The following is a 24,882-nucleotide window of genomic DNA, read 5'->3' as shown; positions in this document are numbered from 1 at the left end:
GTTGTGTTTCATTTTTGTCTCCTTAAGATTCATGTCCTGGTGGTTCTGAGAAGGTCCTGCAGTGGAGAAATGTATGTTACTCAGTGCTTCCCACCCTGTTTGGCCCCAAACCCTTTTTATTCCATGACAAATAATAATATTCTGAGATACTAGTGTTGCCTGGAACATACTTTAGGAAATGCTGTTTTGGAGAAAAAGTGGAAATTGTGTGTGTAATCAAATCTTTCCTTCAAGTTAGATTTACTCGCCAGCAATATATTCCAGAGGCCACAGTAAACAGAAGGAATAACCAATAGAAATGACTCTGAAAGGGTGCTTAGGTATCAGGGAATTCTGTCACACAGGAAGTGATTTATTCTTTAATGAATGAATTCAGAGGCCATCTTGGGTCTCTTCATCGATTTCTGTTCACAATTCACTTCACTCAAACATTCAGGTTTTCACTCAAATTTGAAAGATGTCTTTAGTAAATAGAATGGCAGCACATGTAAGCTCTTAACAGTCTTAGAATTGGAGACTGACTCATGTAATTTTTTTTCTTTCATATTCATGCTCCAGTCAGTTAAAACATAATGGACTTTTAAAAACATGTCTTGTGATACAGGAAAGATTGGGTGTGCACAACCCATGCGTAGGAGAAGATAGGATTATTGCCCTGTAAAATTGGTGTACCAGTCCTCTGGGCCATTGCCCCAGGAAGGACCCTGCCTCTTGGAGTGAAGAGTTGAGATCAGTGATATGTTTTAGTGGAGTCTCTTTCCACTGTACCTAATACTCTTTCTGTTAAATTCTTTCTGGTTAAAGGAATTATGACGCAGATGAAAGGGAATCTGTGTACAACTGGCTTACTTGTCGACAAGCCATGGGTTATCATATTAGAACGGGGAGGAAGAGCTTTTATTAAAAGAACAGAATCCCCTCCCCAAATCCAAAAGTCACTAGGAAGTTAGGCTTCAGCTGGGGGGCTTAGGTGTGGCTGGTGACCATGATGGCTCAGAGTGGAGTGTTGGAACCTAAGCTACATGATGAGGGTGTCTGTCTGGGTCGCTGACCCTTTTTGGTTATTTTTGGTTATTTTTGGTTATCAGACTGTGGATGGGGCATGGAGGGCATCCCTGTGGAAGAGTTGGCAGGGGTTGAAGAGGGCATCTGAGCCAGAGAGCAGCCTGGTTGAGAGTGTTGGAGCCTGAGGGATGAAACGGTTCATTACGTGGGACAGTGGTGGCAGTGGCTTGGCAGCAGATATCCGAATGCTGGGAGGATCTAGAGGGATCCACAAAGGAAAGGAGACGGCAGTGGCCCAGCACTGGAGGGTTGGAACCCAGGGTGGGGAGGGCTTTTTTGGTGGGAAAGAGTGAACAGTGGTGGCCTAGCACTGGATAGCCATATTCAAGCAGGGCAAGAAGGGCCCCTGGGTGGATAGGGTCAGCCGTAAAAGATAGGTTACATACAAATTAGTAAGTATATTAAGAAAATAGGATCGGTTGTTCACTTCTGTGGAATTTAGTTACAAATATGAAAAGGAAGGAAACTAGAAGGATTCCTATGTTGGATTGGAATTAGACCCATTAGTATGAACCCTGTGGCTTTTGATATATGTGGTAGATATAGAAATCAATAAAGATGTGTATATTGTGCATCTCTCTGTGTGTGGTATATTCTCTGGCTCTAACCACTAAGAGAGTCTGGGATCAGCAATACCCAAGTAGCAGTGAGCACATCTAGTGTGTAAATTGTGGTTTCTAAATAACATTTTCCACTAAAAGGAGCCAGAACTCTGAAGAAATGTCTAATTCCAGGGCTGGAGCAGGGAAAGTATAAAATGAGCCTGGAATATCTTTTTGTGCCAAAAAGTGCTCAAAGGAAATGCTCAAAACATGATGGGGACATGTCAGAAAGACCAAAAAAGTGAGCTTGAAAGACATAATAGGTTCCCACTGGTCCGATCTGGGACAATTTCAAGCATCAAAACAAATAGCAATAGCAAAGGATTGCAGTCATTGAGTAAAATAGGAAACTGTGTGTCCTTACGTGTGTGTGTGTGTGTGTGTGTGTGTGTGTGTGTGTGTGTGTACAGACAAATTAAAAGTTTGATGAGGAATGGGATATTTACCTAAAGTATCACTCCACAAAATGCTTGCTAAACACAGAGGGAAAATGAGTACCTTCATAATAGGGACTTCAGATGAATTAATGAAATGATCAAAGTGGAACATCATCAATCATGGAACAAATTGAAGTCTGAATCAATAGAAAACATCAAACAATTAAGAGTTATTCCACGGAATGACTGGACTCACTGTCAAGTGCCTATGAATCTAAGAAAGACTCAAACTGTTCCAGACTGATGAAGACCAGAGAATCCTAACAACTAAAGGCAACATGTGATTCTGAATTGGATTATTTTGCTAACCAAGGACATTATGGGCACATTTATAAAACTTGATGAGATCTGAGGATTAGATGGGAATGTTCTATCAGTATTAATTTCCTGATTTTGATGATTAATTGTGGTTATACAGGAGAATGTCCTTTGTATATATGGATGATGGGGCATAATGTCAGCAACTCACTTGTACATAGTTCAGGAAATAAAAAATCGCTGTCTTACAATTACTCTGTAAATTCGAGATTTTTTGCAGACCAGAAGTAAACGTGTGCATGTGCACACATTCATTTATCTGTGAGAGACTGGAACGATTTATCAGAGTTCGGAATGAAACAGGTTTTTTTTTTAATTTTTTAAAAAAAATTTTTTTTTTCAACATTTATTTATTTTTGGGACAGAGAGAGACAGAGCATGAACGGGGGAGGGGCAGAGAGAGAGGGAGACACAGAATCGGAAACAGGCTCCAGGCTCTGAGCCATCAGCCCAGAGCCCGACGCGGGGCTCGAACTCACCGACCGCGAGATCGTGACCTGGCTGAAGTTGGACGCTTAACCGACTGCGCCACCCAGGCGCCCCATTTTTTTTTTAATTTTTTAAAAACATTTATTCATTTTTGAGAGACAGAGTGTGAGTCGGGGAGGGGCAGAGAGAGAGGGAGACACAGAATCCGAAGCAGGCTCCAGGTGAGCTGTCAGCACGGAGCCTGACATGGGGCTTGAACTCAACGGACTGCGAGATCATGACCTGAGCCGAAGTCAGACGCTTAACCAACTGAGCCACCCAGGTGCCCCTGAAACAGGTCTTTGATCTGGACTCATCCTCTTTTCCCTCTCCTTTAAGTTTATTCCAAAGACTGCCATAGAGCAGCGGAGAGGCCTCTGGGCTTGAACACAGAAAACTTGCATGCGGCTCCTGGCTGTGCAACTTACTAACTGGCTGACTTGAGCCAAGTTGTTGCACCCTCCGGAACCTCAGTTTTCAATCTGTGAAGTGGGGTAGTTGTGAGGATCAAACAGGTAACAAATGGATAGAACTGCAAGCTTAATACTATTCTGTCAGCACAGAGAATTCCACAGAGTGGGAGAAATGGCTTTTGCATAATACTATAAGCAGTGTTCTTTTGAGCATTTTAAAAGTGAATCTGTTCTCAATCGAATAATTTGTACTGCTTTGTATTTCATTCTGTGGCTCAATTTCACTAATTAAAATGCACAGCCACCATACTATATTGCATGCTGTTGTATGTAGTTCATTTTAACTTTCCATAATTGGATGCTGCTGTGTACATCCAGCGAGCACTCAATAAAATTAATTGAGGGTAATGATGATGAAGACAAGATCTATAGTGTCGTCGTTGTTTCTCCCAACCACCCCCGCCCTGTAAGCTGGGATTGTTTGCATTTAAAAGTTGTTGCTATGGAGTTGAGAGGGTAGGTTTGCTGAGAGCTTATGGTATATGATCCATAAAAGGCGGTCATGGTAGGTGTCTTACTCAGTAGAAAATGTCAAACTTGGTGTAGGAGGATCTGTTTGGCTCTTATATTGAGCCATAAAGCAGTGTCTTTTGTCCAACCTACTTGAATATCAAGTCTGTTTCTATGCTGCGGCCACTACGTCCCCAGCCCCCTCTGTCAGGGGGGCCTCCAGCTCACTGTGTGCCCAGACCTCCCTGCTGGCCTCTGACTGAGGGTTCAGCCTTGCTTTTGTTACTTAGGCCTTTTATTTCTTTCAGGAAAATCAGTGGAATGAGCTTCTTGAAACTCTGCACAAACTTCCCATTCCTGACCCAGGAGTGTCTGTTCATCTCAGTGTGGTAAGTGGGGGCAGAAAATTAACGATCGCCCAGAAACCATTTCATCATTAACAGTAAGATGGAGTTAGCCGAACAGGATCGTCTTTTGTTGTCTGCACCTTCCCCAGCCCTGCCTCTGAAGCCTCTGGACTCAAGACAGGCCAGAGAGTTAAAGTTCTTCCCTTTCTTTGGGATTCCATGAGGAATGGATCCCAAGTGTCCCCAGGCTCCCCTCTTCCTGGTTGGCATCCCATCACTAGCATCTCCTGGATGGCAGGTGCCGGGCTTGGGATGTGACGGCTAGCCCCTTCCCGCCTCCTCAGCCCCCTGCCTCATGCTTTCCTTCCCTTCTCATCATTGCTGTGCATGCCCCTTTGCTGAAGCCCATGCTGTCGCCCCTGAGCCCTCAACACTGCCTCTCTCCTCCTAACTAAGGTAACCCACATTTATCCTTCAGAACTCACCTTGGATTTTATTTGTAGAGAAATCCTCCCCTTGCCTCCCTTCTCTCCACAAGGCTTAGACGAGGTTTTCTTCTTTGCCCCGAGCATCTTGTACGCTTTGCAGTGTTTAGTCACACCACATCTGTTCTCTGGTCTCGGCCACTAGCCCCTCAAGGACAGGAATGGAGAGAGCCTAGCATGGTTCCTGGCCCACAGGAATGATTGTTTCTTTGAACTCTTTTAAGTACACGCTACGTGATGTGTGGTGCGCTCAGCTGAAAACCCTCCACACTGGGAAGTTTCAGTCTAGCTGTAGTTTTGCCGGTGACCTCGGTGATCTTAAAACCTTTAGCCTGTGGGTCCCAAGCTCCTCATTGATCGGATAAGATGTCAGAAGAGGTGTAGGGGATCTTTTTCATATTTCAGTTACTGGAGTTCTCTGATTCTCCAGGCCAAACCTTTGCCACCACCTTCATCAGAATTCTCAGATGGACACCCATTGGCCAGCTATTGACTGATTACCCAGGGGCTATTTTCCCTATGTTGTGGGATCTGAATGTTTAAAAAATTGTGTTGGATGTGTGATGTGACATCTGTCACCCCGCTGATCACAGGATCCAGCTGATTTTGCCCATCCCCTTCCTCCCTCACTTCTCCATGTGTGTCCCTCCCAAAGCTGTGCCTTCGGTCGAAGAGCACGACCTTCCCCTGATAGAGGGAGGATCGTTCTTTAGTCCAGGGCATAGGAGTAGCTGTGCTCTCCTGCTAGAATCTCCAAACAAGCTCTCAAGGTCCATTTGTAGGAGAACATAGGGTAGTCAAGCTTCCAAGGCTCTAGGTACATCCAAATGAGGTGTTGCATGTGGCAGTCTGCCTTTCTTTAGACAGACAGACAGATAGACCGACAGACAGACAGACAGACAGACTGACCGACCAGTCTGGTAGATAAGAAGATTTATTTTTGAAATAATGGAAAGTTTTGTTGTTCAGCTTCACTAGGACCAGGTGCAGCATTGGTATTCAGTGGTTAGTGTATTTGCCCTCATAAAGAAAACATATCTCACAGGGTTTTTTTAATGATCAAATTGAAGGCAGTATTACTACCAATAACTAATAATAGATCTTCTATTTCGTTAAGTTCTTAATTTCTGCCAAGTATGCATCTCTAATGCTCAAAACAACTCTACAGAACAGATAGTAGCATTCTTGTCTCATAGATGAGGCTTAGAGAGAAAAAGGTACTTGTCACCCAAGGCTGTGTGGTTAATAAGTGAGAAGACTGGGGTTTTCAAACCCAGGGCTAACTTCCAAGCCCATGTTCTTTCCACTAGGCCATGAGTGTTGAAAGAAAGGGAGCAAAGAAGAAACTGGTCTGATAGAGGTTTTTGTTCATTCTAATAGAAGAGAGGAAGGAAAGGAACCTTGTTAGAGAAATTCTTGAAGGGAAGACTGCACGGAAAAGATGATGAAGAAATGAGCTTTAAACCTGTTCGGGTCATTGCCAGATAGCTAAGCAACCTTGCCTTTGTCCCTGTCCCTTTTCCTCAAGCAGCTTGATCTCTCCGCTTCAGTCTGTAATGACATCCGACAGGTAGCTGTGGAGTAGCCTGGCTGGGTCACCAGCTGCTGGGGAGGAAGGGCCACTCCTTCCCCTGAGTGGCTGCCAGACCTCAAGGACAAGCCATCCCAGGGGCAGGAGAAACTGTTGGGGGGAGGAGGTGCAGCTGTTTCGTGCCAGTGGTTCCTAGGAATGTTTCTGACCTCCTCTGGTTGCTGCATTTCATGGGTGATGGAGCAAGACAGAATCTCAAAGGACAGCCTGGGGACTACTTGGTTTTGGAATTGCGTTGCCTCACTGTTTACAATCCATTGCATCTGTAAAGGCAGATATTTGTTTCTTTCCTATTCGGGAGGAATTCTCTCCATGTTGCCTTTCGGATTTTGAAGGGCTAGTCGCATTCAGCTTATAAAACCTGAAATGTGGGAAAATGGCAATCCTAGACTTTGTGTCTTTGGCCAGAAGAGACTACTTCTGTGTGTCTGGTAGAGGCAATTGAGAAAAAATACAAATGCAAATTAGCAGTCAAGAAGTAATAATTTTCTATTAAAATATAATGTATGGAATGCTAGGCACTTCACGTGTATAACGTTTATTCTTCAGAACAGTTTTGAAGGAGACCTCAGGTTTCCCATTTACAGGTTCAAAAACTGAAGTTCTGAGCTATCAAGCGAAGTTAACTAAGTTCACGTAACTATTAAATGGTGACTCTGTGGTCCTTGTTCCTTCTCCCTTGCTGTGCCGGCCACTATTTTGTCACTCCATCACCATGTGGACATCCATTACTGAACATTTCCTGGGACTCCCCCTAGCCGTTTGTGATAGAAGTTGGTATCTCATAGCATCAAATTTAACCTTGTATTTTACAACTCATTGTTAAATTGAATCGGATGTTAACTAGTGTTTTTTTAAATGTTTATTTATTTATTTTTGAGAGAGAGAGATTGTGAGCAGGGGAGGGCAGAGAGAGAGGGAGAGAGAGAATCCTAAGAGCCTGACAGAGTTCGAGGGGCTCGAACTCACAAATGTGGGATCATGACCTGAGCCAAGATCAAGAGTTGGACAGTTAACTGACTGAGCCGCCCAGGTGCCCCAATTGTTAACTAGTTTTCATGCTGCATAGTCTCTATTATAAGACTTCATAGGTGGTGTTTTGGCACAGACATGCAGCTTTTGGAATGATGCTTTGCAGAGAGGGTTTTTTTTTTTTAAGTGGTCTTTTCATAATTTTTGTTTCTGCCTTTTAGTTTACTTTAGTTCAAGAGGCTTTAGCTATAATTTGTTCATAAAAAGTGTAGGTATAGCAATCTGTTACAGTGGGAAGAGAATAGCTCTCGTTCTCTGGACCTGGTTCCAGTTCCTGGTTCTGTTACCTGCTAGCTGTGTGCCCTTAGCCTTAATTTACCCATTTATACTATGGAGATAATATCATCTTAAAATTTGTTATGGAAATTAGAGATAACATTTATACAACTCCCTGACATAAAGCCTTCCATGTAGTGGTATCCAGCAGTCAGTATCTGTTGAATATCAGGCAAGTAGCTTATACTATTACTGTTGTTGTTGTCATTATTGCAGTTGTCACCCAGCCTTTCATTTCAGGAAGTCTATACAACCCATTCTTCTTGAGACCTACTTATTTTGCAATTATCCAAGAATGGAGGGGAGGGACTTCCTGAAATGTCACTTGGGGGTCCAGGTTTGAACTTTGGCCGTGGCTAAGCTGACCTTCTCTGCTGCGACCTTTCCTGCCCTTTGCACAATCCCATTTTTAATTGGCTAGCACCAGCCTCTCCCGTCCTGCTTGCCATTGTCCTCCTTGTCTTTAGTAGCACAGAAGAGGTGTCATCAGTTCAGCCTGTTGTCATTTAACTCAGGGACATATGCTCGTTACATACATGGGGATGCCTCCTTGAAAGTTCTTTGAACAGGTCAGGCTTTCAGCTCCATTGAGTCTCCCACTCCCTTCACTGGAGATTACACTGGAAGTCAGGAGGCTTATTTGCAGAGCCTGCATAGGGGACAGAATTCTCCGCTGTTAGCCATCTGTAGTGATCTCAGTGCAGCAGACCTTCAGTTAGAGCTGTCCTTAACGTCACTTGGGCCTTCGGGGCAGATTTTGCCCGCAGCTTGTATATGGATATAACCTCAGATGCTAAAATGAAATGGCAGGTTTGGTTGGTAAGACCATTGCTGAGTGAACCTAGTGATACTTGGTCCCTCGAGTCCACTTGCCTCATTGAACAATAAATTATGAAGCCTGCAGCTTTCATGTGTTCAGAAATGTGCAAACATTGTAGGGGAATTTAGCCTTTAACCTCGTTGAGCTGTTCATTTATATCTCCTAAAGATGTTCATCTCTCATAGAAAAGAATTCCGTCTACCAAACCGATGATTTAACATGTCTGGCTGTAATCCAACATTATCCAAAGAAAATATTCTGTGGTCGTTTCCTATGAGTGAAACTTTCCTCAATTGAGTAAGGAACTATCTTCAGATCCCTTACTGGATTTCTGAGTAATGTGCTTGTGGCATATGTTTACAAAAATAAATAGCATTTGCTTTTCTTTTCCAGCATTCTTATTTTACTGTGCCTGATACCAGAGAACTTCCCAGCATACCTGAAAATGTGAGTACTTGGGGAGAAAAGTTAAGTTTTTCGTCTTGTTTTTTACTTATTTTATTTTTGTTAATGTTTATTTAATTTTGAGAGAAGGAGAGACAGAGCACAAGTAGGTGAAGGGCAGAGAGAGAGGGAGACGCAGAATCCAAAGCAGACTCCAGGCTCTGAGCTGTCAGCACAGAGCCCGACACAGGACTCGAACTCACAAACCATGAGATTATGACCTGAGCCAAAGTTGGACACTTAACTGACTGGGCCACCCAGGCGCCCCTACTTAGTTTTAAAATAAAGTAAAAGGATACATTTTCCCATTATAAAAATAATGCGTTACAAAAGCAAAGGCAAATAGAGACTGTTTGAAAGGAAGAGAAAGTGTAAAGACAAGGAGGGATCATTCCTCATACTTCTCAAAGGTAATCCCCTATTAACATGTTGATGTCTCATTCTATTCTTTTGGGAATGTATGTTTCACATAGTTAAAATCACCTATTGCATAAACATTTGTCTATCTTATTCATAAAAATCATATTTGGTGGTTGCATAGTATTTCATTTGCTATGTGGTTTACTTAGCTCTTCCCTTAGTGTTGTATATTTAGATGGTTTTTAGTTTTTCTCTTATAAAGAAAATGCTTCTATATGAAGAACTTACTTGTAAAGATTTTTTTATTCAGGTAGGTTTACTCAAGTACAATTATACTATGGTTCTATATTCGCTTTTAAGAGAGTAAAAGAAAATATTTGTGGGTATGAGTGTGAGGCCCCTCCAGTCCCACCTCTTAAAGAGTTTGGAGCAGTGAACTTGAGTCTGAGGGAGCAGAGGTTAATGTTTGCCCTCTGAACAAGATGAATTATGTATCTAGCCTTAAGACATATTTCCAAAATGTTTTACTTCGATTATAAATAGTACTATGTAGGGGCACCTGGGTGGCTCAGTCGTTTGGGTGTCTGACTCTTAATTTTGGCTTAGGTTGTGGTCTCATGGTTCATGGGATCGAGCCCTGCATCAGGTTCCACATTGGAACCTGCCTGGAATTCATTCATTCATTCATTCATTCATTCTCTCTCTCTCTCAAAATAAATAAATACATAAACACATAAATAAATAAACATTTAAAAATAAATAAATAGGGGCGCCTGGGTGGCGCAGTCGGTTAAGTGTCCGACTTCAACCAGGTCACGATCTTGTGGTCCGTGAGTTCGAGCCCCGCGTCGGGCTCTGGGCTGATGGCTCAGAGCCTGGAGCCTGTTTCCGATTCTGTGTATCCCTCTCTCTCTGCCCCTCCCCCGTTCATGCTCTGTCTCTCTCTGTCCCAAAAATAAATAAACGTTGAAAAAAAAATTTTTTTTAAATAAATAAATAAATAAATACTATGTTGAATTAAATATAGATTCACCACCATGTAGGCACTTGATTACTTTTTTAAAATTGTATCAAAATATAATATCTAATTTACCATTTTAACCATCTTTGTGTATACATTTCATTAGTGTATATATATTCACGTCGTTGTGCAGTCATCATCAGCATTCATCTCCAGGACTTTTTCATCTTTCCCAACTGAAACTGTGTACCCATTAAAAATCAACTCCCCACTTACCCTCTCCTCTCATCCCCTGGCAACCACTATTTTTTCTGTCTCTCTCTCTCTCTCTGAATTTGATTAGGTATCTTCTTTAAGTAGAACCATAGAATATTTGTCCTTTTGTGTTTTACTTATTTCATTTAGCATCACGCCTTTGTGGTTCATCCATGTTGTAGCATGTATCAGAACTTCCTTCTTTAAGACTGAGTAATATTCCACTGTAGGCATAACAGCCCTCTCCATTTTGTTTATCCATTGATGGACACTTGAGTTGTTTCTACATTTTGGCCATTGTGAATAATGCTGCTGTGAACATTGGTGTACAAACATCTAGATGTTCAAGTCCCTGCTTTTCATTCTTTTGGGTATATATTTGATTATTAAAGTACTGGAATAAGTGGTATATTTCTTTATAACTACTACAGATGCACAGAAAGGAAATTCTTTTAAATGTCTGTAAAACAGATAAATTATAAGTGTCAAGTAACCATGCTTTATTAATGAAGTTATTAGACTGTAGAATTGTCCTTAGGTAAACATCTTAGTCAGTTGGGACTATCAAATATATCCATAAAATTTATTATCTATATGATCAGGCTCTGGTGTAAAACACTGTTTTCTTTTTGTTTGACATTAAGTAGTAAAAAGTTTGGACTGTCATTCCCATTTCAGCAACAATAGCTAATATTACTGGGTACTACTGCTTGTCAAATGATGTATTCAGTGATTACCTGCATTTTTTCATTTACCACTCTTAATAAGCTTAGTTGCTAACTATCATAATTATTATTTTATATATGGAAACAGAGGCCCTGAAAATTTAAGTAACGTGTTCAAGATTCTACAGCCAAGAAGTAGTAGGATTAGAGTTCAAACATTGGTCTTTCTGATTCTAGAGATGAGCCTTCATATGCTATGCTACACTTTGAGCCCACAATTTTACCTTTCACCTCTCAAAAAATTCCATGGAAATGACAAAAGAACTATAAAATATAGTTCCAGAGGGAGCTGCCATGCACCAGAAAATTTCAGGAATTTCCACAACATAAAGGAGATGATTATGGATACTTAGCAGTCAGTAAGTAGACAATGGAAGAACCCAAAAAAGAACTAGAAAAATCCTGTGGAAGAGAAGAAGCAGGGTCTTACTGTGGACAAATAGCAAAAGGCTGTTTGTCGCGGGATTATTTTCAAATGCTATGAAACATTTATAAAAATTGATTATGTCCCAGATCACACTGAAAACTTTTAAAGAGAGAAACTCAAAGTCTTACAGGCCAGTCTCTTTTATGGCAATGCATACGACTAGAAATTAATGATAAATAAAAATTTAAAAATAATCATCTACTTGAAATAGTGACTGGGTCAAAGAGGATAAAACATTAAAGTTGTGTATTATTTAGATATTAATGGTAACAACACAAACAACAAAAAGCCAACGGATGCAGCTAAAACTACCCTCAGGGGGAAACTGATAGCTTCTAATGCTTTATTATAAATGAGAAACTTAGAAAGTAATGAACTTGACTTTTAGCTCAAAAAGCTGGAAAATGAATAGCAATAAAAAAGCCAAAGTAGAAAAATGAATTACGGTTTAGGTAAAAAATTTTGTTAAAGTAGAATTGAAAAATAAGACTTTTTAAAAACTGAATTTTTGAAAAGAAAACTAAAGTAAAATTAAAATTATGCAATAAATTTGGAACAGGCAGTAGAAAATTTTCTAGAAAAATATAAGTGATTGAAGTCAACCTAAGAAACAGGAAATATGAATATAGAACCAGAACTTGAAAAGATTAATGAAGATTTTTTGGCCATCTCTACACCCTGCTGTTACAAATGTGCCAGCTTTAGGTGGTTGTATAGGCATGTTAAGGAACAGATATTATGTAAACTGTTCCAAATCATAGGAAAGGTATGTACATATATGTATTATACAAAAGCAAAAGAAAAAATCACTTGTAATCCCATATCTCAGAGAAAGTCATGTTCCAAATTTTTCTTCCCTTCCTCTTTACAATAGTACTAGTTTTCACACTATGCAGCCTAGAGCCCCAAGGTTGCTATAGGACCCTGGATGGCCGGGGGGAGATAGGTGTCTGGCTGGCCAGAGCACAGGTCACTGCTCCTGCTTTATTCATAGCAAGTTTATTTCTAGCCACTTAAGTTGGGAATTAGATAATACTTTGAGATAAAAGTGTCCTCTTGATTAAAAAAAAAAAACAGTTTTAGAAGCTACGTTTTAAAAAACATAGTGGGGAGGGGTACCTGGGTGGCTTAGTCGGCTAAGCGTCCGACTTTGGCTCAGGTCATGATCTTACAGTTCTTGAGTTCAAGTTCCGCGTTAGGCTCTGGCTGACAGCTCAGGGCCTGGAGCCTGCTTCAGTTCTGTGTCTGTCTGTCTGTCTGTCTGTCTGTCTCTCTCTCAAAAATAAATGTACATTAAAAAAAAAAAACACAGTGGGGATCATACCAAATATATACCTTTATGTCAACTTTTTTTTTTTATGACAGTGTATTATGGACATCTACCCTTGTCATTAAAATTTGTTATAGAATATCTTTGTTATAAAAAACATTGAACAAGTAAGAAGTACATATAGAAAATGAATTCCCATTGTCCGTCCCCTACCCCTAGTCCCATTCTCCCTCAAGTTTGTATGTCCTTCCAGACCTTTTAGGCCTTTCTCTATGTATGTGCAGTGTCTGTCGTATGTGTGAGTACCTGCGTGTGTTGTAGACATTTTTTTAAGACATAAATGTGATACTATTCATATTGTTTTACAACTCACTTTTTTAGTTTAGTGTATTCTTTTTTTTTTTTTTTCAACGTTTATTTATTTTTGGGACAGAGAGAGACAGAGCATGAACGGGGGAGGAGCAGAGAGAGAGGGAGACACAGAATCGGAAACAGGCTCCAGGCTCCGAGCCATCAGCCCAGAGCCTGACGCGGGGCTCGAACTCATGGACCGCGAGATCGTGACCTGGCTGAAGTCAGACGCTTAACCGACTGCGCCACCCAGGCGCCCCTTTAGTTTAGTGTATTCTAAAACCTGTTTATATTTACTTCATCATTTTTTAGTGATTTTTTAATTTAATGGTATTACTATTCTTATGAAAATTATGCCTATTAATGCCTTAAAAAATCATATAGTACCACATAATTGTTGATGAAAATTTCAAATTCTCCTTACTTTCCACTTCTCAGAGGCAGCTACTTTCAAGTTTTTAGCAATTGCAGTATTTCTGTCCGTGTTTTAAACCAATGTGTATATATGGCTACCTCTTAATTTTTCTGTCTCAGATATCACCTGTTAATTTTCTTATGGAAATTGAGAGTTTAGGTCTTTTACCGTCTCTGAGCCCCTCTCTCCCCAGAAAAAAAAAACTTTTTATCACTTGCATGTTTTCCCTCCCCCATTTTTCCTCTATCTTCAGGAAAGATTTTAAATCCATAATGTTTATAAATAAGCATGCGGAAGGAGACATTCGATTATGATTGCGTTTCCTTTCTTGTACAACTTTTTGTCAATTAAAAGTTTCTGGATTTCACATCTTCCTGTTTATTTTATTCCCTTCTGGTGAAACATTCTCCAGTAGTTTCCTCAGAAAGTATTGTGTTGGGGGCAACATTTTGAAACTTTCCATCACTGAAAATGATTATCCTACTCCGGAATGAGTTGGAAGTTTGCCTTCAGAATTTTGAAGATGGAACTGTGTTGACTTCTAGTTTTCCTGTTAAAACTTGGAAGTTGTAAGCCTTTCTGATTCCTGATTTATTTTTTAGGATCCTTTATTTGTCTCTGGTATTCTGAAATTGTACAACGATTTGCTTTGCTCTGGCTCATTTTCATCTGCTGTGCTGGGCACTTGGTGGGTTCATTCAGTCTAGAAACTCATGTCCTTTAGAGCTGGGGAGTGTTGTCACATTATTTCTCTGAAAAAATTGTTCTTTATTTTTCTCTTTTCTCTGGGGCCTCTATGGTAGGATGTTCAACTTTTGTGTTGATCCTCTAATTTTCTTTTCTGTTTTCTGTCATTCCCTTTTAGTTTTCCTTTTCCTTTTTCCAATAAGTCTTTCTTCCCTGATGAATTTCTTCTGCTGTCATTGTTGATATCATGAAGAATTGATTATAAAGTTTCAAGTTCAATGCTTGGTCTAAGAGAGATACGGCTTTTGATGGTCCTTTTCTTTCCCTTCTTATTGAAGAGTCTTTTGGTTCTGTTCAATAACTTGTTGTTTAATGGCATCTTGTTTTAGGAGTGCAATATTTTTTTTCTCATCTCTTTGAGACTATTGTGTATAGATTTAAAAAATTGTTCTTCTTGCATGTTTTTTTCTTCAATGTTTTTTTCTCTTCTGTTTCGTTCTATATCTTTGATTGTAGAGGATTTCTTCAAGTGGCTGTCCAGCCCTGTTTAGACTGAGGCACTAAAAAGCTAAGTGGAAGGTCTGTGTTCATGAATGGGGCTTGTTACCTGGGGCCTTTATTGTAGATGATGGATCAGAGGTCTGGTTACTTAGGGGGTCTACGGGGGAGCTCTCAAATGTCAGTATCAGAATCTTTTCTTTAGATCTAGTAAGTTTTGTTTGTGTCTGTGAGCATAAGCTTCACCTACCAGCATTCTGGAAGCTGAGGAGGGTGGTGAGTTATGGGATATCAACATTTAGGATGTGTTCATTAAGTCCCCCTCCCATTTTTTATTTAATGCTTTATCCTCTGTCCTTAACTATACCTGGTGTCCCCAAGATTTTCTGGTTCAGTGCCTCCAGAAAGGTTCAGTGCCTTTCTGCTGGAGGGGTGTCAGAGTGAGCCTCTTGAGAGAGAAGAATCTTATTTTCACTGGCACCCTTTTTCCAACCTTCAGAGGTTCTGGATGTCTCTGATTCCTGAGCCTTTTTGGAGTTCTGTGGCCTGAATTGGGCTTGAGCTTGCGCCCTGTCCCTCTGTCCCAGCTTTCGTGTTCAGCCCTTTGTCAGCTTCCAAGTCACCCTCCATGAGTTTTTCAACCTCAGTTGGTGCTGTGATTGGTGTTGTGGGCATGTTGGGCCAGATAATTCTTTGTTGTGTGGGATGGTCTTGTGTGTTGTGGGGTGTTAGCAGCATTCCTGAGATCATGTAGTGATATGATGGTAGCACACACCTCTCCAGCTGTGACAGCTGAAATGTCTCCAGACATTGCCACATGTCTCTTGGGATGAATGACCCAGCCTGAGAACCATTTCTTTAGTAACATCTGCTTTCTGGCTTCTAAAAATTTGACCTCTCTCTTCCAGTAATGTCTTTTCTCTTGTTCTTTGGGGTTTATGTCTTTTAAAATTCTTTCAGTGTGACTTTTCCTGGGGGGTTATTGGGGAGGGATGGTATCAGAAAGTAAAGACAAATATGTGTGTTTAGTCTGCCATATTTTACTGGAAGTCCCTCTAGTGTTTTAACTGTACCTCTCCTAATAGATGTTTAGATGGTCTCTAATGTCTTGCTATTATAAATAATGTTATAACAATTATTGCCTAGGTGAGGTTCATTATTTTAGTTTTTTTTTAATTTTAAGGACTGAGAATTCCTTAACTTAAATTTAAGGTACTTGAAAGTTCTGATAATTTCTTAATTTTCAAAACTGCTATAACTAAGGTTAGAAATAGGTTGGGAGGAAAAAACAAACCTGTCTTCTTCATAGCCTCAGCTCCAATTCCTGTCTGCACTGCCCCCACCATTAAAAAAAATTTTTTTTTTTTTTGCATTCCCTCTGCTGGTTTTGCCACTAATGAACCAATTCCCTGTGTATGACCCATTGTCCCCTAAATCCTCCTTTGCAAATCGGTAAAAGGCTGGCCTTGTTTGTTTCTAAGCGGGAATAATAAAAACAATCTGCCAGACTCCTAACATACATGGTTCCATTTAAATCCTTACAGCTCCTCTGTGAGAGGTAGACGTGAGCCCCATTTTATATGTAGGGACCCGGGGCTCACAGACCTGAGGTTACCAGCCCAAGGTCTGTACCTAAGTGGGGTGTAGTGACTGAGGTTGGTAAGGAAACCAAGCATTTTGTTTTCATTACGCCAGCCTGCCTCCCTGCAGTTGGCTTTTGATATTCATGAGGAAAGAGAAAAAAATTATTTTTCATGTCTCAAATATGAAGTGAAGCAGGAACGCTTTTCCTCTAAGGAGAATCTGAACTTTTGTAGGACCAATTTGTGTGATTTTTGACATAGAGTCAGTACTGAGCTCTAGCCATGTTGAAATTTGCATTTTAATCTCTTGGTGATTTTTCAAGGATTAATTTAAAATGACTAAATTGGTGCATTGCAGATTGAAACAAGCAGTAACCATGGGGTTGTTAATATGACATAGTCTGCGGTAGTGGAAGGAACATGAGTTGTGGACACAGCCAGACACTGGGCTCCACCACTTGGGGACCTTGGACTACTTACATATATTTTCGGAGCCTCGGTGTCCTTATGTAATTAAAAAAAAAAAAAGGAGGAACAAATGAAGCATTGAATGTAAAGTTCCAAGTTCAATGCTTGGTGCAAGAGAGATACAGCTTTTGATGGTCCTTTTCTTTCCCTTCTTCTCTTTGCTTTCCTACAATCCTAGTCTTAACCTCTTTTGAGGTTTGTGTTGTGACTACGGGCTAGGGCACATTACTTCTGGGGGCTTGTCTTTCTCTGGCTTTTTGCTAACATTCTGGGTTGTGAAGATCATTTCCTTTCATGGAGTGTGTGTCTGACCACACAAGTCTCTTAGCAGCTTCCACTGACACCGTAATTTTTGAAGCTTAGAAATGGTGCCAGGAATGAAGTCCAGGACTCCAGTGCCTACCACATGGGGGGTTCTGTAAACATTTATTGACTATCTCCTCTAAGGGCCATACTGAACTTAAGAGAATAAGCAAAGAAAAGGATGGAAGGACTTTGGCACATGGAACTTAATTCTGCCGCCAGAGAATCCTGTTGCTCTGGACAGCTTCAGAGAACGGTTAATGTAAGAAAGAGATAACACCTACCATGGATCAGTTCAGGCAGTATTTGTTATGTCATGGGATCTTCACAGCAGCTTGTGATGTGGTTGCTCTCCCTGCTCTGAAGAAGAAATGAAGCCCAGAGACCTGAAGTAACTTGCCCCTAGTCAGCCGGCCAATAAATGCTAAAACCGGGCATCACACGCAGGTCAGTCTGATCCCAGTGCTGAGATGCTGCTGAGCCCTGGGCCTTAGGCTCCATGGCTTCCTACGCCCTTCTAAGAAATTGCTCATCGGCAGTTTCAGTTCTGTCATTAATTTTGTGAACATGTTTAATGTCATTTCTCCTTCCAGAATGAGAGGGATTAGTATTTTTTCGTCGCTGCATCTCTGTAATTAGCACTTTACCTAGAACATAGTAGATTGTCAATATATATTTATAGAATGACTGAATGGTTGGCTGGCTGGCTGAGTGAATGAGTGAGCAATGCAGCCACCCCGCGGAAAGGGGAAAATAACAATTCTTCTCACTTGGCTTTTGGGTCAGCGTGTCTGCAAGACATCAATGAAAAGCAAACATAGAAAATTCTTTCCACTTTTAGATCGCTGTTGAAGTTAATTCTCATTAATCCTGCAATTTCTGCGTCGAAATATTTTCTTCCTTTTCACTGAAAAAGCATCACTAGGTAATTGTTCATCAGGGTTTTTCTCCATCAAGATAACACATGTAGGAGTGAATTTTATACAGGCAATAGTCAAATGAGCATAAATCTTTATAAATTTTAAACAATTGACCTGCACTAAAAAGAAATCCCAGATCAGGAACAATAATAATAGGTATGGGTAGTAATAATAACATTGTAAACTGGCTGTATAAGGGACTTTTTTTTCTTTAAGCACCCAGGTTTTGAAGTTTACTTTTGATTAATGGATAATCATATAGACCTTCATTTGGGATATTAAACAAACCTGTCTTAATTATCTGGTCAGTGTCATACCAAGTGGTTAATGATGCAGGAAAAGCATTTAGAATGGACAGTTACATATAACATTGCCCAGGCTCCACTTTGTCAAAAGATGTACCATGATATAGAAAAGATTTATGAACTCATCGTGACTTTGAAAAATAAACAAAGTTGAGGTGGTACTAGAAGGCCTATTATCAAGTACTGAGATTGTAGAGAATTCCATTGTTGCTCTTAAGGGTTGTCAGGTAATTGTTTATTCTAATGGTTTTTCCATTCACATAGGAGGGATAAAAGTTGACCTCTGGGTAAACCCTGCCTTCTTTCCTATAATATACTTCTCTGATGTGATTCCTTAAGTGAGTTTGTGGAATTCTTAGATTATTTTAGAATGCAAATTTATAATTCCCTTTTAAGAATCCCACACAACTAAAGTAACCTAAATTCTTAAAAAAAAAAAAAAAATCAATTGAGGATTCTAAAGGTTTACGTTATGGGAAAATAATCTGAGCAAGAGTTATTTCAGGAAATAAGACCCATTGGCAAAACCAAGCCTCTTGCCTTAGAAGCCTCCTCTAGACACAGTACAGTAAGTCTTTATCATGTGTACTGTGTATGAAGCTGAAAGTCACAAAGACTAATAAAATGACAGACCGTGGGGCGGATTAGCATCTGTTTCAAAGGCTCCAAGGAGTACCCAGCTTAGAGTCGGTTCTTTGGTTTGGGGATTATCTCATTTCCCCAAGGTATTGAACCTAAGACGCTTTTTCTCTAAGCCCCACTATATCCCCTCCCATCCTTGGCCCATCCCCCCAAACCCCCACCTGCTTCCTAACCCCGGGCGTGGATCACAGTGAGCCTGAAGTCCCCAGCCACCTGGATCGGCACAGGAGCCAGCAGGGATGGCTAGAAGTAAGCAGCTATTATGGGGCTTCTCCTGGGGGAAATGAGGTTTGTCAGGTGCCTTCCCCTCCTCTTTGTCTGGATTTAGAGCCACAGAGGGTTAGAGCTGGAAGGGACCTTTACCGTCATTTCTTTGTAGAGATGAGAAACGGGAGCCTGGAGAGGCTAAGGAGCTTGTGCAGCACACGCCTTTTCCGAAACTCAACTTCAAGGCTGTTTTGGCCCTGTTGACTAGAAACCTTCCTTGGACCTGAGCCCTTCCCAGCCCAAGTAGTGGTCGGCTTCATATCCCTGCTACCCAGCCCTACAGAGTAAGCCCATAATACATGCTAGGCAGATAGGAGAATGCTCACAAGGCACATCATTGATATGTAACTGAAATAATGCTTGAGCTCTATGAATGGAAACAGAATGTCCTTAAACCTAAAAACGTACTGGCACTGAGAAAACTGAACCCTTCTGAGTCTGGACACTGGAAATAGCCCCTCTAAGCAAGATTTTCCTTCCCAGTAGGTGAGTCACACAGAGAATTCATTGTCAGGGAATAAAGGGAATGGTGATTTAGACTTAGCCTTGGTGGCATTATAATCCAGGACACTAGGCCCAAGACCAGGTGAGCAGCAACACCTTGCTTGACAGGATTGATGGTTCTTTAGAAGGAGGACTGATCCCACATTGAGTGGACTCTCCCTCTAAAAAACCGGGCAAGTGGACAAGTGTGGTACTCCGTAACCTGGAAGTCCTGAGCATTGTCTGAGATTCTTCCTCCCCCCTCCACTTCTCAGGTCTAATTCATTATCAAGTCCTGTGATTCCACTTTACAGAGATCTGTCGCATCCATATCCAAAGCTTTCATCTCAATAGTTTTTTTGCTGTAGTCATTCATTCTGGGAATATGGCGCCAGCCTGTTAACTGATTGTGCTGCCTCCTGCTTGCCCTCTCCTGTGCGTCCTCCATAGGACCTCCAGGAAGATCTTTCCGAAACACATATGTGATTATATCATGATCCTTCAGCAACTCCCTCTGACCCACAAGGGAAGTCTAGGCTCTCACAGAATCTGCACCCAGTTCCCCTGCCCCAGCATGTCCCCTGCTCTAAACCCTGCTCTTCATTTTACTGAACTGCTAAGAGCTCTTCTCTCCTCCTTGCCTCTGTCTCTGCCTGGAATACGCTTCTTCCTGTGTCCACTGAATGAACCGTTGGTGGGAGGCCCAGACCTAGTATCTTCTCCTCTGTCAAGCCTTCCTCCCGTATCGGTCCAGCAAAGTTGAATCTGCCCTTCTCAGGCGGCCCTGGAGTGTGTGCGGCCTGGACCACAGTACTTTGCACACCATACTGATGCCATTGCCATCCCCAGGCTAAATTCCTGGAAAATGGGGATCATCTTTTCTTTAATCTCTGCAGGCCCAGCTCCCAGGTTGGTACTAAACACATAGTAGGAGTTAGATACGTTTGTTGATTGGCTGATTACAGGAGACAGAAATGGGAGGTTGAAGATTTAGTCCCACTGAAGGAAAGTGCTAGGAGAGTGGTATACCTTGTGTCCTTTATAAATATAAGCTCACAGTATATTCTGGCTGCAGTCTTGACCTAGGACAACTTGCTATGGAAGTCGTCTCTTCTCGTTATTCCCTACAGTCTTGTCTTACCCATCAGAGATATATGATTGAGCTGGCTGTGAAATAAACACCTGCTTCTGCATGCAGCCCCTCCCCCACTACCTGATGAACAAACCACCTATTTCTTTACACTTTTAATAAATAGAGCCACACACACCTTAAACAAGTCCCAATCCCACCCCCCTGCCATTTTATCTGACTTTGTGAGTTGCTAGTGTCAATTTTGTTTTCCATGAGCCCTTCACCATTGATCACTTCATCCAACCCAGACCCAGGTTTTCTGACGTCAGTGCTGTGTTCTTCCTAATACACCACCTTGTCTGTCTTCCAGGCTGGTGTGTTCCTCTTAGTCCAGCTAAGGAGTCTTAGTCACTGCTTTCTCTACTTATTGATTCTTTCATCAAACTGCTAGGTGATGGGATATGTCATTATACCCAGAGGGACCTCAGTGAAGTGACAGAAACCTACTTGTAACTGAGTGGTTATAAGATAGAGACCAATCACCATGCCTGCTCAAAGTGGAGGAGCTTGACAAATGAGGAATCTAGGAAGACTTCCAGGGGGAGGTGACATCTCAGCTGGGTCTTGGAAAGTAAATGGGTGTCCTCAAGGAGGAGAAGAGCATTCTAGGAGGAGGAAACAACAGAAGTAAAGACCTGAGGGTAAGAAAAGGCATGGCAGGTTTGAGAAATTGGGGATTGGTGGGGCTTAAGCCACTGGATCCTTTAAGGCACAAGGGAGAAAACCCCTTTCTCCAAGGGGTGTTCTTCGGAGATGAAGCATGGTGGAAACTGTAAATGTTCCCCGCAGCTGCTCCCAAGGCCTGCTGTGCCCCACAGGTGCTCCCATGGCCTGCTCTGCCCCACAGGTGCTCCCAAGGCTGAGTGAAGTTCCCGGGGCTGTCGCCACTCCCACCCACTCCCACCCGCCTGGGCGGGTGGCTTCCCAGAAGGAAAGAGGCAGGGGAGGAAGCAGATAAGAAAGACAGCTTCTGTTTAGACACAAATATCTTGGTAATCAGCACAGATGGGATGAGAAATACCAAAAAAAGTACATGACAGTTTAGAGAGAATTTGGCTAAATGTTACATATTTTTAACATACCTGTGTAGAGTTTTTGGAACAAGCACCTGAATCCCTCCGAACCCGATTGGGCCTGGGGGTTATGCCTCAACCAAGTGGTGTTTTTATTTCAGAAATGTTTCCTTCCCCATCCACAAAAGTATCCTTATGATTTTTTTTTTTCTCCCACCAAAATAAGGTGCAGGATTTGTCTCTGACGCTGTGTCTCCTTATTTGGACGGCAAGCTGTGTAACATATTTCTACCCAGCGTGAAGCTTCTTGGCAGACTCTTGAGGCCACGTTTTGGTGGCTTCAGAGTTATCTTTGGATCTGTCAAAAGTGCTAATGGGCTTTCTGGCCTTCTTTAAGCTCCTCATTTCTATTTTCTTTTTACTTCCATCCTCTCCTAAAAGAAAAATTTATGTAATTCATCAGCAGTTAAGCATTTTACTGAAATGCTCAGCTGAGGGCCTTGTATTTTTGTTTGCGAGAATAGCTCTGCCATGTCACGGTCTTCAGAACAAACCCCACCCTGACATCATCAGCTCAGCACTCCTCAGTCCACCGGGCAAGAGATCCACTTGTTGACTCATTGAGACTGCCTTTCTTGTTTTTGGTTTTCAAGTTTGTTAAGAGGCAAGTCGGCGTGGTGGTTAGAGCAAGGGCTTCAGATTCAGGAGACCTGGTTTTGAAACTGGGCTCTGCCTTTTCTAGCTGGGTGACCTTTGCAGACTACTTACCCCTCCTGAGCCTCAGTTTCTACATCTGTAAAATGGAAATGAAACTGCCTTTTTCAGCGTTGTTGAGAAAGATTAGAGAGAACACAGGTAAAGTACCTGTTGTCCAGCACATAAGGATTACTCAGTAAATGGGATAACAGTTCTTAACAGCAGTGTTTCTCTTTCAGCAGGCATACTTTGATCCTGCTTTGTTCCTGTGCTGTGCTTTCTTTCCTGAATACAACTTTTACCTACAATTTTTAGTGACATAAACGATGAGCACAGGCTTAGAGACAAACTTACCCAAGACTGAATATGTACATAATGTGTAACCTTGGTCATATTACTTCATTTTCTCTGTTGCCTCTGTTTTCTTATCTGTATGTAGAGACGATAATACCTGATCAAGGAGTGGTTTCAAGATCAAATGAAATAATGTATGTAAAGCTGTGTGTATTGTAGATGTTTAAAAATGTTTAAGTGGGTCAATGTAACGTAAGGGAAAATCTATGGGCTCTGGAGTTGGATCTGAGTCCAAATTCTGACTCTACCAGCTACTGAATCTCTCTCAGACGTACTTTATATATTGGGGGAGAAATGCCTCATCGGAGTTTTGTGGAAACTGCGTAAGATCACACATACAAAGTATCTGCTATAGTACCTGGTACTTGGTAGGTAGTCAGTATATGGAACTGTTAATTCACTCACTATAAAGGTCACTGGTTAACCTGGTATTCCAATCAAACAACAATAAACCATAAGATAAGTGCCCATTCTTTTTCCCAACCCGTAATATTGTTGAAAAGCACTTTATGCTATTTTGCATGGAAAATCCACCTGGTTTTCTTGAATTTATGGGTTATGGCTCTTTCATCATTATACATTGCAACCCCTTGGCAGTAGTGTTCCCTCCCTGACCCCCTTCATTTTCAGAGGATTATATTGTGTGGCATTGAAAACCTGTAACATTGAGGAAATTAACATATTCATGTATATTATTAAAGTCAGGTGGGTATAGGAAGGATTGCAGAAATGAAACACATTGTATTTTTTCTGAAACCTAAAGAGGGCCAATCTAGAGTACTAATTAAAGAAATGAAGTCCCGGCTACAGACAAAAGCTGGTTAAAACACTGCTTTGTCACCACTTGCTGCTTGTCTGCAATGTTTTTTTTGCCTTTTGAGTGAAATACCTGGAAATTGTAAATCTTCGAAATTGCTCCAATTCCTGCCGAGTCCTTTCAGAGAGTGTAAACTGTGGAGGAGGGGGACGCCAGCAGTGATGACAAGAGAGGAGCGTGCCCAGCCTTTGCGGGTGGGATCTGTTGGACAGAAACGGGCTCTGTGCCAAAAGCATTTTGGTCCTTGGGTACTTTCTCTTGACTACGCGTATGGTGCAGTGCATTGGGAAAGTCTTAGGATCTGGGGTCAGAAGATCGGAGCTGCAGTCCTGTCTTTATTGCTCATGAGACTCTTTGATCTTGGCATCCCTCTCTGAGCCTCGGTTTCCTCATTTGTAAGATTGCAGACTTCCTGTCCTGCTCACCCTTTGGAACTGATAAGAAAAGCAACACAGTGCTGCCTGTGACCTCACGTAAACTGTAGTCACCACACACAAGTGCTTCATCTCTAAAGTCTCTTCCAACTTTGCATTTCATGATTTTACACACAGTGGGATTCAGCCTCCCAGGTGGAAAGAATAGGACAGGGGCAGAGGAGAGTATACTTTCTGATGATTTTTTGCTTCACATGCTTTTTTAGATACCGCCTGTAACAAGAGCAAACAAAATAAGCTACGATCTCCCCTTCTTGTTTCTCCTAGAGAAATCTGACAGAATATTTTGTGGCTGTGGATGTAAACAACATGTTACATCTGTATGCCAGTATGCTGTATGAACGCCGGATTCTCATCATCTGCAGCAAACTCAGCACTGTGAGTAGACTCATGAGATGGGCTTTTTGATTGCTGTAATTGAAAGATAGATCAGAAAGATTAAAGACAATTTTAGAAAAAAATCAGCCACAATCCCCTCAACATGTCATTTTCATTAATTATTCATGTTTCTTTATAGTGCATGTTTCACTTATTCTTATAGCTTCACAATCAGTTATAAATAGTTTTCCATTTGGTCGTGTCATGAACACTTTGCATATTTTCACATAAGCTTCCGTCATTGTCATTTTCTTTACATGTCTGCATCATATTCCATTGTATTGATGTGTCATCATTCCCTAGATCTTTCTTCTCTCGATGGCCATTTAG

At 41.4% G+C, this 24,882-nt stretch overlaps 1 protein-coding gene across 12 annotated transcripts in view; it reads left to right on the top strand.

The window, feature by feature from the left end:
* The window catches only part of DENND1A (DENN domain containing 1A), a 510,341-nt gene that overhangs the window by 245,086 nt on the left and 240,373 nt on the right, over window positions 1-24,882 (top strand). For 10 of the 12 annotated variants that reach the window (XM_045043640.1, XM_045043639.1, XM_045043642.1 and 7 more), the window contains 3 exons: window positions 4,122-4,202; window positions 8,758-8,811; window positions 24,442-24,552. In XM_045043640.1, coding sequence (XP_044899575.1) covers window positions 4,122-4,202; window positions 8,758-8,811; window positions 24,442-24,552 — 246 coding nt within the window. Of the gene's footprint in view, window positions 1-4,121; window positions 4,203-8,549; window positions 8,662-8,757; window positions 8,812-24,441; window positions 24,553-24,882 lie in introns of all 12 variants that reach the window. The other 2 variants (XM_045043649.1, XM_045043650.1) reach the window with 1 other exon arrangement.

Source organism: Felis catus, chromosome D4, assembly GCF_018350175.1.
Source record: "Felis catus isolate Fca126 chromosome D4, F.catus_Fca126_mat1.0, whole genome shotgun sequence".
In the NCBI taxonomy this organism is placed as follows: domain Eukaryota; kingdom Metazoa; phylum Chordata; class Mammalia; order Carnivora; family Felidae; genus Felis; species Felis catus.
The sequence above is the reverse complement of the archived record's forward strand: the minus strand, read 5'-3'. Positions and strand labels throughout refer to the sequence as shown.